Raw genomic sequence first — 21,038 nt, 5'->3', positions numbered from 1 at the left:
AGGAAAAAAAAATTCTGAAAGTGTCTAATCCTGGTCTGGAAAAAAATATTAACTTCTAAATGCTTATTATCTAGTATCTTGTAACCTTAAAGTAACTTTCAAGAGTGACTCAGTTTGTGCTTAACCAAAATATTACTAATAATGAAACAGCAAAACCTTGGAAGTTTCCATTACCAATCATAAGATGTAAGGCACACCCCGATAATTTTATTTACTTTGCAGAGCATAAGGTGGAATAACACGTTCTTCTAAATGTAGAGTTTAAACATTGAGTTGCATCATTGTGAAGAAAACCACTTAGTATTTTAATAGTAAGGTGACTTTACAAGTAAAGATCTTCAAGAAGATTCTTATGTGATTTAAAAAATCAGCTTAGATGCTTGGAATTTGGATTGTTGCATTCTTGTTCTTTGGCACATCAAGAGGTAAGATTCATAATTTATAATAAGTTCTTTAAAAATAATGAGTATACTTACATCTGAAATGTAATTGACATGAACTTATTATTTAGAAATTACTATTGCTAACTTCATTCCTAAGTAGTTTATTGTTTTTACGAATATGTTTAAAATACTGGCTGTTTATATTTCTTCGTATTTATTTATTTTTTCATTTATCATAAAATTATCAATGGACAAGTGCATCACTTAATACTGAATGAGTCTTATGAACATAAAGAAGCATCTATTTCCAACAATATAAAAGAGTTGCTGGACAGTCTTGTAGGCTCCTAGCTCTGCCACTTGCTAGTTTTTTTTTTTTGTTTTTTGTTTTTTTTTTTTTTTGAGACGGAGTCTCGCTCTGTCACCCAGGCTGAGTGCAGTGGCCGGATCTCAGCTCACTGCAAGCTCCGCCTCCCGGGTTCACGCCATTCTCCTGCCTCAGCCTCCAGAGTAGCTGGGACTACAGGCGCCCACCACCTCGCCCGGCTAGTTTTTTGTATTTTTTTAGTAGAGACGGAGTTTCCCCGTGTTAGCCAAGATGGTCTCGATTTCCTGACCTCGTGATCCGCCCGCCTCGGCCTCCCAAAGTGCTGGGATTACAGGCTTGAGCCACTACGCCCGGCCCACTTACTAGTCTTATGGGCTTAGACATTGAAGTCTCAATTTCTTCATTTCTAAGATGGGTACATAGCAATAAATGAGAAAATATACACAAATCTCCAAATTCAGTAGCTGACTCATAGTAGATACTCAATAATTGAATGAATTAACTAATTATTAGTGTCAATTGAAATGTTCTTTTTTTCCACCTGAGTCACAGTTTTCTGGAAGGATATTAGTCTGCGGACATTTCTTAAACATTAACTCAATATTCATTGACATGTTTGCTCTTTATATATGGACTCCTTAGACATTACTGTGTAAGGAGTTAGTGGTTTGGGCTACTTTTACCATCCATGTTTAATATTGTGCCTATAAACAAACACTAAAATTAGTTGATTTATTTTAACCAAACTAGAATCAAATAATTTCAATGTTGAATGACATCCACCCCTTTGTTGTAAAGTATCATGTAGTTGGTTGAAATAGTATAGTGGTAAGAAGAGAGTCATCACATCTAACATTCAGTTCAACCACCGGTTTGAATTATGAATCTTCTTGGGTTTTAGTCCTCGTTCTGCTGCTTGGCAGTTACTTAACTTTAAACAAATACTTAACCTTTCTAAGCCTCAGCTGATTCATCTGTAAAAACAGGACAGTAACCAAAATAACATTATAGGGTTGTGCAAATTAAATAAGATTCAAGTTGACCATCTCTAACCCAAAAATCTGAAATCTACACTTCTCCAAACTCTGAAACATTTTGAGCACTAATATGATGCCACAAGTAGAATATTTCACATATAAATACTTACCACAAACTTTGTTTCATGCACAAAATTATTAAAATACTGTATAAAATTACCTTTAGCCTATGTGTACAAGGTATATATGAAACAGAAATGAATTTTGTATTAAGACTTGGGCCCTGTCCCCAATATATCTTATTGTGTATAGGCAAACATTCCAAAACCCGAAATCTGAAACACTTCTGGTCTCAAACATTTTGGATAAGGGATACTCAACCTGTAATTCATGTGAAATGCTTGGCATGGGATTTGGGACATATTAGTAGTGAGCAATCAATAAGCGTCCGTTCTTATTTACACAGGTGAAGAAAACAAAACAGAGAGATTCATTGTGTAACATCTCGGCGCTAGCTGGTGGAATTGGCCAATCTTGACTTTTAGTTCAGTGTTTTTTAGTCTCTGACCTCCAGCTCTTCTCTATTGGCTAAAAAATGAAGGAGGTAGGACTAAAAAATGAAGGAGGTTAGTTTTCATATTTCAAGGACTGTATTCTATTTTGCATGATTCTCCTGCAGGACGGTCCTAATTGAATGTTGAAAGCAGTTAGACTGGTGAAGGCAGAATTAAGCAATAGGCAGCTTACCCTGATCTGCTGAGATGATGTTTAAAGCCATGAATACAGACAAGACCAACAAGGGAGTGACTGCAGGTAGAGAAGGAAGATGGAATTACTGAGTCCTAGGACACTTCCTCATTGAGAAATCAGGAAGATGAGGGCAAAGTAGCAAAGAAGACTGCCAAGAAGTACTCAGTGAAGTGTGAGGAAACTAGGAGAGTTAGCCTCCTAGAAGTCAATTTAAGATGAAAGAAATAACAGCATGTTCGTGTGAGGCTAGGAATGATCCAGTAGAGAGGAGGAAAGTTGGTAAAGCAGGAGAAAGAGAAGGGAGTAATGTTGAGCCTTGCCCCTCAGTAGGTGAGAGAAGATGGAGTCCTAATAGGATAAAGGTTTGCCTTTGTGAGGGACAAAGACAGTTCGTCTCTTGTGAACAAAGTGAAGGCAGAATAGAAGGGCAGGTATCTGCAGGTAGCTGGATAGACATGCTGGGAGCTTGTAAAAGGTCCCTTGTCTCTGTTTCTGGTTTCCTATTGAAATAGGAAACAGGGTCATCAGCCAAGAGGGTTGGTGGGCATGAAAATGTTAGAGGTTTGAGAGGGGAGAAGAATGAAATAACCCAGGAGCCTGGGAAAATGAAGGGCCTAGGAAAATATGATACGATGGCTGGGCAGCTTTAGGATCTGCTTTAATTTCATAACCACAAATTAAAAGTGATATAGTCAGTACGGTATGTGATTTCCTCCAGGCATATTCAGCTGCACAGGTGTAGGCAGGAAATAGGTGAAGTGTTGGGCTTAACCAGAGTTGTGGTTAAGCCAAGTGAAGCAAGAACAGGAGAGAAGTTCACAGGGATGTGGTTATAATTGACTGTAGGATTTACACTGGGTAAGAAGGGAATTGAGGAGAGAAATCGCTGCCTAATAAGAAGTTATTTTAACAAAATACAGTTATGTAAAATGTAGATAATACATATATTTCTCCTACAGACCACGTATCTATTACACAGCTGCCATAAATTTAACAATTGAGTCTACATTCATTTGTATTAGTACCTCTATCTCATCTATTAAATCTGTAGCAGAGTCCATTGCCGTCAGTCTTCTGGTACCTACCATTTATGCTAATGACTTCCAAGTGTAGTATCTCCAGCTGAACTTCTCCCCGGAATCCCAGTCTCATATACACAACTGCCTCTGAGACAGCTCCACTTAGGTATTTAATTCATATCGAATCTACATATCCAAAACTGAACTCTCAATATGTATCCCCAAATCTGTTCATCTCAAAGTTTTCACAACTAGTGGACTTCCAGGTGCTCTGGCCAAAACACCTTGTATCATCCTTGACGTTTCTTTCTGTCATACCTCACCGCCAGTTAGTCAGCACATCTCTTTGGATCCTCCTTCAAAACCTATGCAGAACCTGACCACCTGCAACCACCTCCACTGCTACCACCCTAGTCTTAGCCACCATTGTCTCTTATCTGATAGTTTGTTATAATAGTCTCCTAGCTGACCTCTTCCTCTACCCTTGCCCTGCTTCAACCTCTTCTCAGAATCGACTGAACAGAAGCTAACTCAAGTCAGTCCATGTCGCTTTTCTGCTCAGAGTCCTCCAGTGGCTTCCCATCTCACTTCAGAGTGAAAGCCAAAGTCCTCCCAGTGGCCTACCAAGTACTACATGCTACAGCCCTCTGTTACCGCCTAGCATTGTCCCCTGCTACTCATCCACCTACCCTGTTCAAACTCCCGGGGGCCAGATGCATTCCAAATGTTAGCTTTTTAAATTATTATTTTAGAAACATGCTATGGTAAACATACTGTATATATGTATATAATACATAATTTCCAGAAAAATCTAGGACAGCCCACCCCATATTTAATCACATGAATATTTATGTGGTAAAATACATGCCTATTATCCCACATAATTTAATCTCACATTAAATGGGATAAAGACTATAAATAGCTTTAGGTCTGTTATTGCTGCCAAATTACTGCAAACTAGAAAACAAATAAATAAAGAAACCCAAAAGCAACTATGTTTCCCCAGAGATTTTTAGATTTTGAAATTGCAGAATAAGACATTGTGGACCAATGTCTTCTCCCTGTCTCCATTCCCTGGGTCCTAGTCTGGATGCCTCCTAATTCCTCAATCACAATAGGCTCTCCGCTTCCTTGCAAAGTCTTGTACTTTCCTTCCCTCTGTCTGGAATGCTGTCCCGCATATCCGCACGTGGTTTGCTCCTCTCCCCCTCAGGTCTTGATGCAAATCCTACCCTGGACACCCTATTTAAACTGCAAACCACTCCTCACCTAAACACACAAACACCCTCATCCCTTCCCTGCTTTAGGTTCCTCCCAGCACCTGTCACTGTTTTAACGTAGCCATTTTCAAAAAACTTACTCTTATTTACTGTCTGTCTCTACATCCCCTACTAGATTATATACTCGATGAGGGCTAGAATTGTTTCTTCCAATGCTGAATTCCAGTGCTAATAGCATCTGGCAAATAAGAGGCACTCAAACAAGCAAATATTTCTTTAATAGAAATTATCGAACCTACTTTCCAGACTTTTTGCGTCTTTGGAAAAGCCTCCTCACAGTAAGACAGAGGAGTGACTCCTTTAGAAAGTGGAAATTAGGAAGATATGAACTAATGTGCCAATTTACATGATTTCTTAACCAATTAACACTAATGTGCTGTTTTTCAAATGTTTCTTTAAAGAATTCTTAGGCCAAAGGGGAAATAAAGCATTTCAACTAGATAATATATTAAAATATAAGGACTCAAGAACTGAAGAAACTGGAAATAAATCAGTAAAGGTGAAGAAAGCATTTAAGTAATAAAAATAAAAATAAAGGCCAGGCACAGTGGCTCACGCCTGTAATCCCAGCACTTTGGGAGGCTGAGGCGTGCGGATCACGAGATCAGAAGATCGAGACCATCCTGGCTAACATAGTGAAACCCCGTCTCTACTAAATATACAAAAACCTAGCCGGGCGTGGTGGCGGGCGGCTGCAGTCCCAGCTACTCGGGAGGCTGAGGCAGGAGAATGGAGGAAACCTGGGAGGCGGAGCTTGCAGTGAGCCGAGATCGCGCGGCTGCACTCCAGCCTGGGCGACAGAGTGAGACTTCATCTCAAAGGAAAATAAAATGCCAGGTGTGGTGGCTCACGCCTATAATCCCAGCACTCTGGGGGGCCGAGGTGGGCAGATCACGAGGTCAGGAGACGGCGACCTTCCTGGCTAACACATGGAAACCTACTAAAAATACAAAACATTAGCCGCGCGTAGTGGCGGGAGCCTGTAGTCCCAGCTACTCGGGAGGCTGAGGCAGGAGAATGGCGTGAACCCAGGACGGGGAGCTTGCGGTGAGCCGAGATCGTGCCACTGCACTCCAGCCTGGGCAACAGAGCGAGATTCCATCTCAAAAAATAAAAGAAAAGAAAAAAACAAAATATGCATAGGACACAAATATCTCATCCGCAGAAGAGGTACAAATCGTCAGAAATGCACAAAAGGATATTCAAAGTTTCTGATAATTAAATAAATGCAAATTAAAATAACAGATTTTCATTCTTGTAGAACATGTGAGGTTGTCATACTGGTGGTACTTACAGAAACTGAAATCTACATACCCTTCCGTAGTGTGTAGATTGTACTGTTGTTCCCCATATTGACTCTCCATCCCTGTAAGACCCTTATACACATTTACCTTTGGCCACATGACATGGAAGAGAGCATTCTAAGTCTAGGCACCTTTAAGAGCCTTTGCATGGTTCCCCAGTTGCATCCTTTTCCTCTACCCCAAGAGACACATGCTCAAAACAGAGCCTGCTCATTTAGCTTGGGTCCTGCAATGCAGAAGACTGGAAAATCAGAGCTAGGCCAAATCTAAGACCACTGCAGCCAAAGGATAACATGAGCAACCAATAAACCTTAATTTTTGTAAGCCAGTGAGATGTGGGGGGCTGTTTATTACCACAACATAACCTAGCAAAGGCTAAGCTATACCTCCCAATTCCACTTAGTGATAGAGTCACCGGCATAAGGGCTCAGTTATTTTCCTGCCACAAATAGCAATACATTTCACTTAGATCATCACTTTTTCTAAGTCTTCATTTTGTCATTTTTTCGTATGTACGACACATAAGGCTAAATCTGTTTTTGGTATTTTTTATTAGCAGTAGTAAGACAAAAAGGAAAAACCAGACTGGGCATCATTTGGTAAAGAAGTACTCTTTCTGTCCTTTTGTAACTTTTTCATTATTATAAAGGTAATTCATATTTATTACTGAAAATTTTATAACCTAGACAAGTATAAATAAGAAAATAAAAACCACTGGGATTCACCATTAATATTTTGGTACACTTTCTTTTAATTTTATTTTTTTCCATTACAGATATTATTACAAATTCTCTATAAATGTTTTTAATGGTTGCATAATATTCCTCAATACCATAATTTTAAAACTATATCCTTTATTATTGGCCACTTAAGTTATTGATCCAATTTCAATATATTAATTTTATAGCAAACATTATTTTTACAGAACTATTAATCTTTCAATTTTTTCTGAAGTAGCTTTAATACCTTATAATGTCGCTCAGTCTGCTTTATCACATCTATTTTCCTTTAACTTTACACTCTCTGTGAGTACTTCCTTATGGAAAAAAGAGCACAGTGGCAGATAACCCTGGTAAGCGATAAACACAGAAAATAAGGACTAGTTTTTAAAATCTTCATTTCAAAATCCATAGACTGAATAATGTAGTTGAGAACCTGAAGAAAAAAAGCAACAGAATGCAAAAAATAAAAGCAGCTGGGCATTCTAGGGAAAACAGAAGGCTGTTTTAGAAAGCCATGATCCAACTGTGTAGTCACTGGTTCAAATTAGAAAAGGATCAGAATAGATTCCAGGCAGGAGAAATATTAAGAAGCTGTAATATAGCAGGAATATATTGAAGAAGGCACATGTTCATTCTTCCAGGAAGAGAAAAAAAGGCAACCAGAGAATACAGGAAAACACAAACAGTACAAGAAAGCCATAATCCAAATATGGAGTAAACTACAATGACACTGATCCTGAGTAATTCAAATATTAGGAAAGACAATTCATTTGAAGTGTCTCCTTTGAAGGGAATGAGTGTCTGAACAATGGAAGTGCAGAAAAGGAAATGTAATTATAGTATGTGAGTTGACTGAAGGCAAAAATATTTATCTAGTCATAATAATATAAATTCTGTTCATTGATTCTCAACTTTTTGGAGTCAGCCTGTAGACAAAACATGGAAGGATTAATTATGCCTATAGAGCAAAGTCTGAATATTATCAATCTTGATAGCATGAAAGCAACATTATGAAGCTGACAGACCTTGGAAGCTGGAAGGGAGGCAGAGAGGGAGAGGCAGTACCACTAAAATCTTCCTCTTAGGAAACTGGGAGTCAAGTTCTAACAAACATGATGTATGGATCAAAAAATAGAAAGTTACTATTTAAATTTATAATAGAAGTCAATAAATGAGCAAACAAACAAACAAACAAAAACAAAACAGTGTTATTGACCGCGTTGGAGGAAGAGGTGAGACAAAGTGAAGAGTGGCATGTGCTGGGTTATTGAGCTGTTATCGCTTGGCTTCAAGCCTGCCCTTCTGGCTGAGCTTTGCTGGGGCTGGAATGTGGCCAGTACCATCCTAACAAGTGTGGGATGATATCTCATTAAGGTTTTGATTTACATTTTCATAGTGATTCACAATGTTGAGCATCTTTTCATATGGCTGTTGGCCATTTGTATGCTTCTTAAGGAAAATGTCTGTACAGGTCCTTGCCTATTTTTAAATTTAGTTATTTTACTTTTGCTATTGAGTTGTGTGAGTTCCTTAGGTATTAACGTGGAACCACAAAAGACCCCAAATAACAAAGCAATCTTAAGAAAGAAGAACAAAGCTGGAAGCAGCACACTTCCTGATTCAAAACTATACTTACTACAAAACTATATTAATCAAGACAGTGTGATACTGACATAAAAACAGACACACAAACAAATGGAACAGAGTAGAGGGTCCAGAAATACACCCATGTGTATATAGTCAACTAGTCTTTGACAAGGGTGCCAAGAATATACAATGAGGAAACGACTGGCTTCTTCGCCAAATGGTGTTGGGAAAATTAGATATCCACATACAAAAGAATAAAATTGAACCCTTATGCCATATACAAAATTATAAACCCATGTGTGTATGGTCAGCTAGTCTTTGACAAGGGTGCCAAGGATATACAATGATAGGCTTGTTCAACAAATGGTGTTGGGAGTATTGGATATCCACACACAAAAGAATGAAATTGAACTCTTATCTTATGCCATGTACAAAATTAACTTGGAATAAAGACTTAAATGTAAGACTTGAAATTATATAACTCCTAGGAGAAGACATAGGAAAAATCTCCTTGTTGCTGGCTTTAGCAATGATTTTTTTTTTAATGTGACAACAAAAGCATAGACAACAAAAGTAAAATAAATAAATGAGTGGGATTGCATTAAACAAAAACTTCTGCACAGTAAAGGAACTAATCAACAAAATGAAAAGGCAACCCTATAGAATGGGAGAGAATATTTTCAAGCCATAAATTCAATAAGGGGTCAATTTCCGAAATTAAAGCCTACTTTAACTCATAGTGAGAAACAGAGCCTCTCTGTAAGCCTGGTTCCTCTATTACTGACACTCTGCCTTTCTGCTGCAGGAAAAGAAGTTTGCTATGAAAGGTTAGGGTGTTTCAAAGATGATTTACCATGGACCAGGACTTTCTCAACAGAGTTGGTAGGTTTACCCTGGTCTCCAGAGAAGATAAACACTCGTTTCCTGCTCTACACTATACACAATCCCAATGCCTATCAGGTAAGCTAACTTGCAGCCTTCACACATGGATTATTCTAAAATATAAGATTTGCCTATAGATACAGAAGACATAGATACGGTAACATTTCTTTTCAGTATTATGAGTCAGATTGTTTTGTATGTTATCTGTTCTATATTATCTGTTTTGATATATCTGATTTAAATAAGAAGATTGGTCTTATGTTGTTATTTCATAAGAGGTAAAAGACATTGTGTTCAGTCAATGTACTAACTGAGAACCTTCCATCTGTAAGACTATGGATAAGCAACAATGCCTATTATCTATTGAATTGAATAAACAGAACAGTCTTGAGTTTATTACAGTGGAAGAAATGGCATATATAAACAAATACCTTTCTTGCAACACAAATTATGATCTGTGATGTAAGATGCAACTGAAAGACTCTGGGAACAAAGTGAAGAAGAGCTCACCTTGAGGTCAGGGATGGAACCAGGTAACTTTTTGAGGAGATGTGCTTGAGGTGTATCCTGCAGGATGGGCAAGATGCTCACGAGCAGAGGTCAGCAGGGTAATGGCAAAGGAAGTGGCGTGAACATAAAGAAGAGAAACCACAGGCGCATCTGATGGATGATGCATTGGGTTAGTCTAGGGGCACAGAAGGAGTCTTCAAAAGTAAGGTTAGTTAGAAAAGTAGTTGAGGAACAAATTTTGTTCCTTCCTGTGGAGTTTGTACTTCCTCCTGTAAATCATGAGGCCCCACTGAGAGCTTTTCAGAGCTGCTTTAGGGCATTTACTGTGGCTGCAGTTGCTCTCTTGTCTGAAGCTGGAAGAGATCAGAGGTGACTATGAGACCACTTAGAACTGTGCTAACATAATAGCCACTGGCCACATGTGACTATTAACAATTAAATCAAATTAAAAACCCAGTTCATCAGCCACACCAGCCACATTTCAAGTGCTCAATAGCCACATGTGGCTAGTGGCTACCATACTGGACAGTACAGATATAGAATATTTCCATCATCACACAAAGTTCCATTTGACAGTGTTAAATAGAAAGCTATAGTGCAGTTTGGATCACACATGGGAAACACGCCTGAATTGCAGTAATGAAAGTGAGTATGATAATAGAAAATCAACATGATAAACATCATAAACTAGTCTGAGATTTCACATGTAAATGATTGGGAAAATGATAACCCTCTTATCAAAAAAATTGAGGATAAAAGAGGAGTTAGATTCTGGACAGGTGAGGCTTGAGCAACCTATTGGAGATGTTAGTCTGACAGCCAAGCAGGCAGCCCAGAACTGGAGAAAAAGACTCAAAAGTCTTCTGGCTGGAGTTGAAAATTGAAACCCAAAGAATACATGAAATCTCAGAAGCAGAGAAACGAGGGCAGGACTAGGAGTGGATGGAGGATCTATATTTAGGGAGCAGGAAAAAAGGGGGCCAGAGAAGATCATTTCCAGTCTTTACCTGTATCTGTAACCTTGGGGCTTACTTTCCATCAGGCCCATCACATACTAATGGGCCTTGCCAGCCAAGACAGCCTTCTCCGATGCCTTCCTGCCATACAAATATGGTCCGATTTGTAGCTCTCTACTCACCAGACACACATACATATGTACACACTACTCTTTACTGAAATTTGCCATCTGTAGATGAGTATTTCCCTAAATAATGTCCTTCACACCTTCTCCACTTCCCTCCATTTGGAAAGAATCATGTGTAATTAAACCAGATCTGTACCTGAATTTTGTAATGGATACAAGCCCGATTGTTTGCTGTTAAAGTGTTTTTCAACAACTAAGATATAGGATAAATCAAGTTATGTATTTAAAACAAGGATTTCCCCAGACCTGACCCATATGCTGTATGAATTTGACCAGTTCTGTAGATGTGACTGTCTCTAGAACAAGGAAAAAAGGTTCTTACTAAGGGTATAGAGACCTTATAAAGAAATATTCCTCAAAAGTTTGAGTTTTATAATTATCAAGAAGTAAAGAGAGGAATATTACTTAGCTTTAAAAAGAAGCGAAATGCTAATACATAATATAACATGGATGACTCTTCAAAATATTTTGCTAATAAGCCAGACACAAAGGGACAAATAATCTATGGTTTCATTTATAGGAGATACCTGGAGTAGGTAATGGAGAGTTCCTGTTTAATGGGTACAGACTCTTAGTTTGGGGTGATGAAACAGTTCTGGAGAAAGATGGTAGTGATAGCTGCATGACAACATGAATGACTTAATGCCACTGAGTTTACCCTTTAAAATGGTTAAAATGTTGATTTTAATGCTATGTATGTCTTAACTTTCTTTGCATTTTCATTTTAAAAATGTTTGGAAATATGTACAACTTTCATACAGTTTCAGGGTGCTCCAGATACCTGTGGCCACTTCATGTAAACCACTGACTATTTCTAGAGCACTTTCAGAGACTACAATAGGATCATGATCAAACTTTGTAATTAAACCTAATGAGGGCAACAGACACTTCTCAAATAAGAAATGTGTCAATTACAGAGCTCCCCTACTCTAAGTATTCACAAGGAGACAGATAAACAGTTTCTTTATTCCTCCTCCTCCTCTTCCTCTCCGTCTTCTTCATCTTCCTCTTCCACCTTTTCCCAGGCAACTTTAGCAGGACGCTATGTGCCATCAAACTTTACTTTCGACTTAGAGTCAGCAACATCCTTCTCACACTTCTCCTTCAGCTTTGCTGCCTTGTGATGTAAGGCTGCTTTTTTGCTGTCATTTAAGTTATTCTACATCTCACCCAGCTTTTTTGCCACGTCTCCAATAGAGATGCCAGGGTTTGTGGATTTGATCTTGGCGCAGAATTCTGAATAGAACAGGAAGAATCCAGATGGTGGCCTTTTGGGGGCATTAGGATCCTTCTTCTTGCCTCCCTTAACTGGTCTATAATCCTTGATTTCCCGATCATAGCGCACTTTAATCACCTTTGCCATTTCATCAAATTTAGATTTCTCTTTCCTGGACATTGTCTTCCACCTCTCAAAGCACTTCTTGGAAAATTCTGCAAAATTGACAGGGACCTCTGGGTTTTTCTTCTTATGTTCTTCTCTGCACATGTAAGAAGGCATAAACAGACATCTTGCCCTTTGGTTTCTTGGGTCACCTTCAGCCATCCTGACTGTGTTGTTCGCTAGTAGATTAACTTTTTTTTAAGTGAAGAGAATCTATGCTGAATACAAGTATTTTGGGGCAGCTTCTCTGCCTTTTAGGACGTTCAGGGCATATTTATCCACTTAGGACTAACTCTATTCCCTGATCTTCACTCTTAGGGCTAATCAGGCTCGTGGATCCTTTTATCCTTTTATATAAGTGGCTATGCACTTGAATTCTGTGGAGCATGGTCAGTAAAACAGAAGGTGATAAAGACAGTGTTTTGGGGAAGCTGGGTCCTCTTGCCAATGAAAAGAAAGTTGGAAAACTAAATACTTCCCTAAATAATGTTCTTCACATCTTCCCCACTTCCCTCCATTTGGAAAGAATCCTGTGTAATTAAACCAGATATGTATCTGAATTTTGTAATGGATGGAAGCCTATTGTTTGCTGTTAAAGTGTTTTTCTAACAACTGTGATATAGGATGAGTCAAAGTGTGTAATTAAAATAAGGATTTCCACAGGCCTGACTCATATGTTATATGAATTGGACTCATTTATAAACAAATCAGAAATTAACTCTACACAGTTAACATACTCCCTTCTCCAAGTGAGGAATTGTCAAAGGTAAATGTGGTGTGGTACAATAAACTTGGTCTCCTGGAAGTCACAGGTCTTTACAGTTACCTTTTTACCTTTCTGTGAGAATAAAACCAACCTACTTCACCCATGAATCCATGACACCTTAACCTATAGTGACTTATGCAGTCACTGGTGGTGACGGACATGTTGCACACTTCCAGTAGTTTCTGTGTCTGCAGCTTTAGTCAAGGTTAGAACATACCTAACTGGTAACTATTTGTACTTGCTAGAGATGATACCACTGGAAATGTAGTCTTCAGAATAGATTGATCTCATACCTATTATGCTTCATGTCTACTCAGTCAAAGAATGCTAAAAGGCCCAGATAAACCTTGATACTTTAATTAACTCTTCCTCTCGATAACCTATTCTGTTCGGTATTGGCATCACTTCCTGGTTTCTATCCTTGTGGCAGCAGAATCTAAGCTGTCTTCTTTTGATCCCATGATGCTGTATTGAGTTTCCCATGTTTATGTTGACAGGCTACTTTAGAGGGTTGTGCTGGAGTGAATGTGAAGTGAACCAAAGTGTTTTCTCCACCTATGCTACTTGATGAAACTCCTCAGTGATCTCAGACAAGATTACCCATATCAGCATACCTGGATGGACACCAGATGGCAGACAGACACGTGCAATGCATGATGTGAATGAGCTCCTCTTTACACTAGCATGACAACAGATACTCAGACCCCACAATATCTCTTAGAATGCCACTTGGAAGTTTGCTTGAGGTCTCACCTATTCAAACTATTCTCATGTTGAGAAAAGAATAAACAATTTTTTTCAGATTAAATTCCCTCCAAAAGGTTTCTCTGATGTAGAAACAGGACTATAGTAGGTGTTTGAGGCACTCCAGCTGGGCCTAAGAGAGTTGAAATGAGTGAGCATCTGGAGTCTTTTAGATACGTAGATGGAATCATGTTTTTGTACTTGGATTGGATTATTTAGCAGAAGAGAATGCTTCCTAGAAGGCCTGAAGACAATTGATTTTATTGCCCACTTCAGCAAATCCCACATCTGGTTTGGGCCCTATCAGCAGAGAAAACCATAATCAGAGCATGACTTGAGAGCCCAGTGGTTAAGCACCTAACTTCAAAGGCCATGTGGATTTGAACCCTGGCTCCAGGATTCATTAGCTGCAGTACTTTTTGGCAAGTTACTTGGCCCCTCAGTGTCCCCTTTTCTAATTTTTAAAATTAGTAGCTACCTCACAGTGTTGTGAGAGTTAAATGAGCTACTCCATAAAGTGCTTAGAACAATGCCTGGCAAATAGACAGACAGGAGTGTTAGCTATTATAATTACTGAGCAAGCCAGCTTATGACTCTCATAACCATTAGCTTACAGTCTTGGAGACACTTTACCTAGCCAGCAAATTGTATGATTAATTGCATTACTATTAAACACAGGTAGCCAGAAATAGGCTCTTTGTTTGAATTTCATAAATATCTAAATGCACTGCTTCCAGATTATAGGATTCACCACTGTCAGACTTGCTATTTGCTGATTTAAGTACTCATTTTTTCCAATAAAATCGCTTATACCTGTGCCTTTTATTGTTTTAAATAACAAAATCACTTAAATATATAGTCTCCTAAAGTCTTTGAGAGTTTTGTTGTTAAGGCAATCCAACAAAATACAAGAAATACAAAGGAATATTTGACATAGTCATATAAAATTGTCTCTAATATGCTGGTATATTTCATGTGATGAGATTCTAACCTCAATTCCTTACTCATAAAGTGGGGTGGACAACCTCCATTTTTGCCATGTTTTTGGCATGCTTCTAGGCATGTTTTAATTCTCATGAATTACACTGATCACTGAGAAATGTTATACAAAAGTAAGATTTATTGAAATTCTAATTTAAACTTCCCTACGTTGTCTTGCAAACATTACTTTAAAAATAAAAGATTTTTTTCTCTCCTTGTGTTGAATTTGTATACTGCATTATATGATGCATTAGTTTTTTGAGCTAGATGTGGTGGCTCATGCCTATAATCCCAGCGACTCAGGAGGCTGAGGTAGGAAGATCACTTGAGGCCTGGAGTTCAAGATCAGCCTAGACAACAATAGTGAGACCCTGTCTCTAAAAAAAAAAAATTGTTTATAATAAGCCATGTGTGGTGGCAAGTGTCTGTAGTCCAACTGCTGAAGAGGCTGAGGCGGTCAGATGGCTTAAGCCCAGGAGTTTGTAACTGCAGTGAGTTATGATGGAGTCATTGCACTTCAGCCGGGGCAACACAGTGAGACCCTGTCTCTAAATAATAATAAAAATAATTTATGGTACTTTTATAGTATGTAGCAGTAACTATTTAGTAAAAATATATTAAAGAAGGTTGTTAAAAATCAAATTTAGTGAAACACTTTTGAGCAGCTTTGGAATAGGTCTACTAACTATTAAATAATTTTTAATTACTATTTTTCCTTAATCTCTTTCTGCTTGAAACAGGAGATCAGTGCGGTTAATTCTTCAACTATCCAAGCCTCATATTTTGGAACAGATAAGATCACCCGTATCAACATAGCTGGATGGAAAACAGATGGCAAATGGCAGAGAGACATGTGCAATGTATGACATGAATAAACTCCTCTTTACACTAGCATGCGAGCTTTATGTTTAACATGAATGTACTTTGCAAGGTATTGATGTATATTCATGGAAATCTTCCATTCAGTTATCCACAATTATCCGTGTTACAGGGCCTCAAATGAGTTATCCATTTCCCATTTATTTTTATTATAAATTGCACAGATTACAAGGGGAGCAAATTTGTATAATCACTCTTGAATAAATTCTTCTCTTGACAGAAGATTAAATGGTATGATCAATTTCTCATTTAATTTAAGAAAAACAATTTCCCAGTTAACTCGACAAAATTAATCTTTCTCTCCTATACTTAAGATTAATAGACTACTAACATTATAAGCAATTAAATATTTATAAGGCCATATAGTGAAGATAACATTAGTACCTATCTCACTGAGTGAGAATTAAATTTATATATATGTATTTTATATATACTGAATATATGTATTTATATATATAAATTTAATTCTCATTCAATGACGTAGGTACTAATGTATAGGTGCTAGGTACTAATGTATAGGTGCTAATTACTAATGTGTGTGTGTGAATATATATATATATATATATATGGGTCAGGACAGAGCCTAGCCTGTAGTAGTTCTCTATTAATACCTATGTATTAGTCCATTTTCATACTGCTATAAAGAACTGCACTAGACTGGGTAATTTATAGAGGAAAGAGGTTTAATTGACTCACAGTTCAGCATGGCTGGGGAGGCCTCAGGGAACTTACAATCATGACGGAAGGCACCACTTCACAAGGCAGCAGGAAGGAGAAGTGCCAAGTGAAGGTGGAAGAGTCCCTTATAAAACCATCAGATCTCATATGAGAACTCACTAGCAGGAACACAGCGTGGGGGAAATCGCCCGTGATTCAATTACCTCCACCTGGTCTCTCCTTTGACACGTGGAGATTATGGCGATTATGGGGATTACAATTCAAGATGAGATTTGGGTGGGGACACAAAGCCTAACCATATCAACCTACTAGTAGAATTTCTTATTATGGAATCAAGTGTGAAGACACGTCGGTTTCCTTGAACACTTATTTCTTTAATATTTATGTGAATCTTTGTGCCAGGTGTTGCTACAGCTGGAAGATATAAACTGCATTAATTTAGATTGGATCAACGGTTCACGAGAATACATCCATGCTGTAAACAATCTCCGTGTTGTTGGTGCTGAGGTGGCTTATTTTATTGATGTCCTCGTGGTAAGAAGACTTGATTTTTTAAAAATTATATTGAATTGGTTTTGGATATTAACTCAGAAGTTGGGACAATTGAATGTCCTTTTTTATTAGCTTACACAAGTACTGAACACGTGAAATAATAAGCATTTGTACATGGTAGACAGAAAAGGAAAAGTTTCTTCGTAGTAGAGTCTGTGGTTATTTGAATCACCACTAGGTGGCAGTGTGTCTACACAGGCTCATCACTAAAAACTACCCCCGCAAGGTCAGTGCCCTGGTCAGCATGTTGGACCATCTCAATCAGTTTCATCACATTGTAAATCTATCCTTAAAATTATAAATTGTTACCATCTTACAAATAGTTTTTGTTTAGAATATGACACGTATTTTCACACAAAAAGAGGGTTCTGTGCCTGTGAATTAGTTAGGTCTGCAAGCCAGTTCAGACACAACTATTTAACCCACATATTCTCTAAAAGAATAAAACAGAGCTTGCTATTTATTAGGCCTATACTCTGCGACATTCACGAATCTCCAAATGCTTTCCAAAAAGTAATTTCCCACCCTAAAATGCAGGGTAGTAAAATCTGAAGGTGCATAATCCTTTCAGATTTTCAAGGAGGGTTCATTCATTCATTCAACAAATATATATTTGACTCTTCACTTACTGTGGGCTGGGCATGGAAGATATGACTTGTAAGTAAGACAGTGTTTCTGCTCAGACAAAATGTACACTCTAGTAAGCAATGGAGGCACACACAGAAACCAATGAACAAGAAAATGTCAGTTGGTGACAAGTAGTGGGTGAAGAAAATGCAAGGCAGTAGAATGGAAAGTGGCAGGAGCAGAAACAAATTGGATGAGCAACCAGGTTGGGTGATATTTGAACATCGACCACTATCAGTAAACATCCTGAAGAAGGAATTAGGGATCCAAAGACTCATTTATGCCCCGACACTTCTCTACTCTTCCCACTCTGTCAGGGAAGACTAGGGTACAAGATCTTTAGAGACAGTCTTTGTGTACAAAGGATGAAATCAGATTCATCTTCATCTTCTCTTTAGAAAAAAAAAAAAAGCCAGCTGTAAGCTTTTGTGAATTTCTTCATTGATCTTAGGGCCTGAGCTATGGGCTTTCCTATGTCCGGTAAATAAATAATATTGGTTCACAGGAAGCTGACAGATGTTTGCAGAACTGAGGGGGAAAATGTTTGTTGAATTAAATGTTCATTGAATTGAATAGGCCACCTTGGAGTGGGAAAAGGGTTTAGGGTGAGTGGGCTCCGGGGCCTCTGGGGATAATTCAGGATTCAAGCTTAAAGAAGGAGCAGCTAAAAAGAACAGCTGACACTCTTCTTCACCTCTCTTTCTGTCATCTCATCACAAGTTACTAGGCCACCACAATTCACCACCTGGATTGGTTCTGGGGCAAGCAGGTGCCTGGGAATGGGGTAGGAAGATGGAGAAGAAGAACAATGAAGGGGATAAGGGCTGAGAATGATCTCAAATACCAACCTACATAAGGAGATAGGAAAGAAAATAGACATTTAAAATAGTGGCGACAGCCGGCCAGGCATGGCGGCTCACACCTGTAATCCCAGGACTTTGGGAGGCCAAGGTGGGTGGATCACAAGTTCAGGAGATGGAGACCATCCTGGCTAACATGTGAAAACCTGTCTCTACTAAAAACACAAAAAATTAGCCGGGCGTGATGGCAGGCACCTGTAGTCCCAGCTACTCGGGAGGCTGAGGCAGGAGGATGGTGTGAACCGGGGAGGCAGAGCTTGCAGTAAGCTGAGACGGCGCCACTGCACTCCCGCCTGGGGAGAGTGTGGGACTCCGTCTCAAAAACAAACAAACAAAAAAATAGTGGCAACAGTAGAGAAAGGGACGTCCTAATGACCATGTAGCATTCATTGACAGTTATTCACATATGTAAATGAGAAAGAAAATATTCTTTATTCTGTGACTTATAAAACTGTCATAACTAGTGGAAAAAAATGGAACATTTGATCAAATGAAAAATGTATGCAAGTAAAATCAATTGTTTGATTTTTGTGATAATTATGAGAGCCTGAAACTTAGGTGAAACTAAAAGATGCTTGCTCAGGAGTGACATTATTAAGATAATAGGATAGGAAGACCTAGATCCTTATTTCTCCAACAAGCACACTGATTCAACAACAACATGCAGACAAATTTTCTTTGTGAGAAATTCAGAAACTAGTTGAAAGGCTCTGACATCCTGGGTAGATATAAAACCAGCTACAATGAAGGCAGGAGGAAAATTTGAGATACCTTCTTGTCTTAACTTCTGCCCCTGACCCAGCACCATATGATCTGAAGGAAACTTGTAGCTTCCCACTTCACCTTGTGGATGGAAAAAGTGGGACTTCATACCCAATGTTTCAGTTTTTCTGGGGGCTGCTCAGGGTAATCACTTCAATATCACATGTCTTGGAGCATTGATAGAACCCAGAATACTTTAGTGCCTAGGGGCCAAGGAGAACAAAGATGGGAAGAAAGATGGCATTCAAGGAGTCACTATAGCCCCTTCCCCTAGCTCAGTGCAGACAAAGTGATTGGGTAGAATACCCTCGATCCCATGTTTTCCTTGGGAGGAAAAGAGTTAGACTGCAAATCAAAAGTTCCAACTTTTCCAGGGGCTGCCTGAGAGACTGATTTCTGTCTTAACTCTCTTGAAAGTGCTGATGGCACTCAGCTTACTCCAGATGCTGAAGGCTGCTAAGAATAAAGATAGTGATTTGGACCAGCACAAAGGTTTGACAGGTGCCCAGAATTGTTGGCTAGGTTGATTGGTGAGAGTCTTCTCCCACAAAGAACAATCCATGAACACCCTGGCAGAGGTGGCTATTTTTTCTAATGTGCAAATACCAACATAAAGAGTCAAGGAAAATGAAGAAACAATATATACCAAAGAAACAGATTCATCTGCAGAAACAAACCCTAATGAAACAAAGATATATGTTTAACTGACAGAGAATTCAAACTAACCATCATAAAAATGTTAAATGAGGTCAGGAGAATATTGCATGAACAAAGTGACAATTTCAACAAGATTAAACAAATATGAAAAGTACCAAACCAATCTTGGAGCAAAAGAATATAATAATTGAAGTCCGGGTGTGGTGACCCATGCCTGTAATCACAGCACTTTGGGAGGCCAAGGCAGGCAGATCACTTGACATCAGGAAGCCGAGACCAACCTGGCCAACATGGTGAAACCCCATCTCTACTAAAAATACAAAAAATTACCCGGTCTGGTGGCGCAGCTGTAATCCTAGCTACATGGAAGGCTAAGACACAAGAATCGCTTGAACCTAGGAGGTGGAGGTTGTAATGAGCTGAGATGGTACCACTGCACTCCAGTCTAGGTAACAGACTGCACTCCAGCCTAGGCAGCAGAGTAAGCAGCACTATACACACACACACAAAAACATTAATTTGAAGTAAATTAAAGACAATCATAACACCTAAAACTATAAAACTCCTAGAAGAAAACATAGAAGAAAAGTTTTATGACATTGGACTTGACAATGATTTCCTGGATATTTCACCAAAATCACAGGCAGTAAAAGCAAAAATAGACAAGGAAGAAGATGTGGTTTGGATGCATGTCCCCTCCAAATCTTATGTTGAAATGTGGTCATAAATTTGGAGGTGGGCATAGTGGGAGGTATCGAATCATGGGGGTGGATCCCCCATGAATGGCTTAGTGCCATCCTCAGTTAGTTCACATATTATCTGTTTGTTTAAAAGAACATGGAACCTCCCCCCTCACTCTCTTGCTCCTGCTCTTGCCATGTGATAGCCCAGCCCCACCTTTGCCTTCCACCATAATCATAAGCTTCCAGACATAAGCAGATGCTGGCACTATGCCTTATGTATAGCCTACAGAACGATGAGCCAATTAAACCTCTTTTCTTTATGAATTACCCAACCTTAGATATTTCTTCATAGCAACACAAGAATGAACTAACACACACACACACACACACAAAATAGTAAAAAGGAGCAGGGCATTGCTATAAAGATACTTCAGAATGTGGAAGTGACTTTGGAGCTGGGAAATTAGCAGATGTTGGGAGAGTTTGTGAGGCTCAGAATAATACAGGAAGATGAGGGAAAGACTTGTTAAATGGTTGTGACCAAAATGTTGATAGAGATATGGACAGCGAAATCCAGGCTGA

The 21,038-nt window shown here is 38.8% G+C and overlaps 1 protein-coding gene and 1 pseudogene across 1 annotated transcript in view; one reads left to right on the top strand and one right to left on the bottom strand.

The window, feature by feature from the left end:
* The first annotated feature begins 209 nt into the window (after window positions 1-209).
* Window positions 210-21,038, top strand: part of PNLIPRP3 (pancreatic lipase related protein 3) — a 48,048-nt gene continuing 27,219 nt past the window's right edge. The window contains exons 1-4 of the mRNA XM_023224407.2: window positions 210-425; window positions 9,156-9,310; window positions 15,499-15,618; window positions 16,718-16,849. Of these exons, the coding sequence (XP_023080175.1) occupies window positions 377-425; window positions 9,156-9,310; window positions 15,499-15,618; window positions 16,718-16,849 (456 nt within the window). The 5' untranslated portion in view covers window positions 210-376. The remainder of the gene's footprint in view (window positions 426-9,155; window positions 9,311-15,498; window positions 15,619-16,717; window positions 16,850-21,038) is intronic.
* Window positions 11,851-12,429, bottom strand: LOC111550806 (annotated as a pseudogene).

Source organism: Piliocolobus tephrosceles, chromosome 9 (genome assembly GCF_002776525.5).
Source record: "Piliocolobus tephrosceles isolate RC106 chromosome 9, ASM277652v3, whole genome shotgun sequence".
Lineage (NCBI taxonomy): Eukaryota > Metazoa > Chordata > Mammalia > Primates > Cercopithecidae > Piliocolobus > Piliocolobus tephrosceles.
This window is presented reverse-complemented; position numbering and strand designations above follow the sequence as displayed.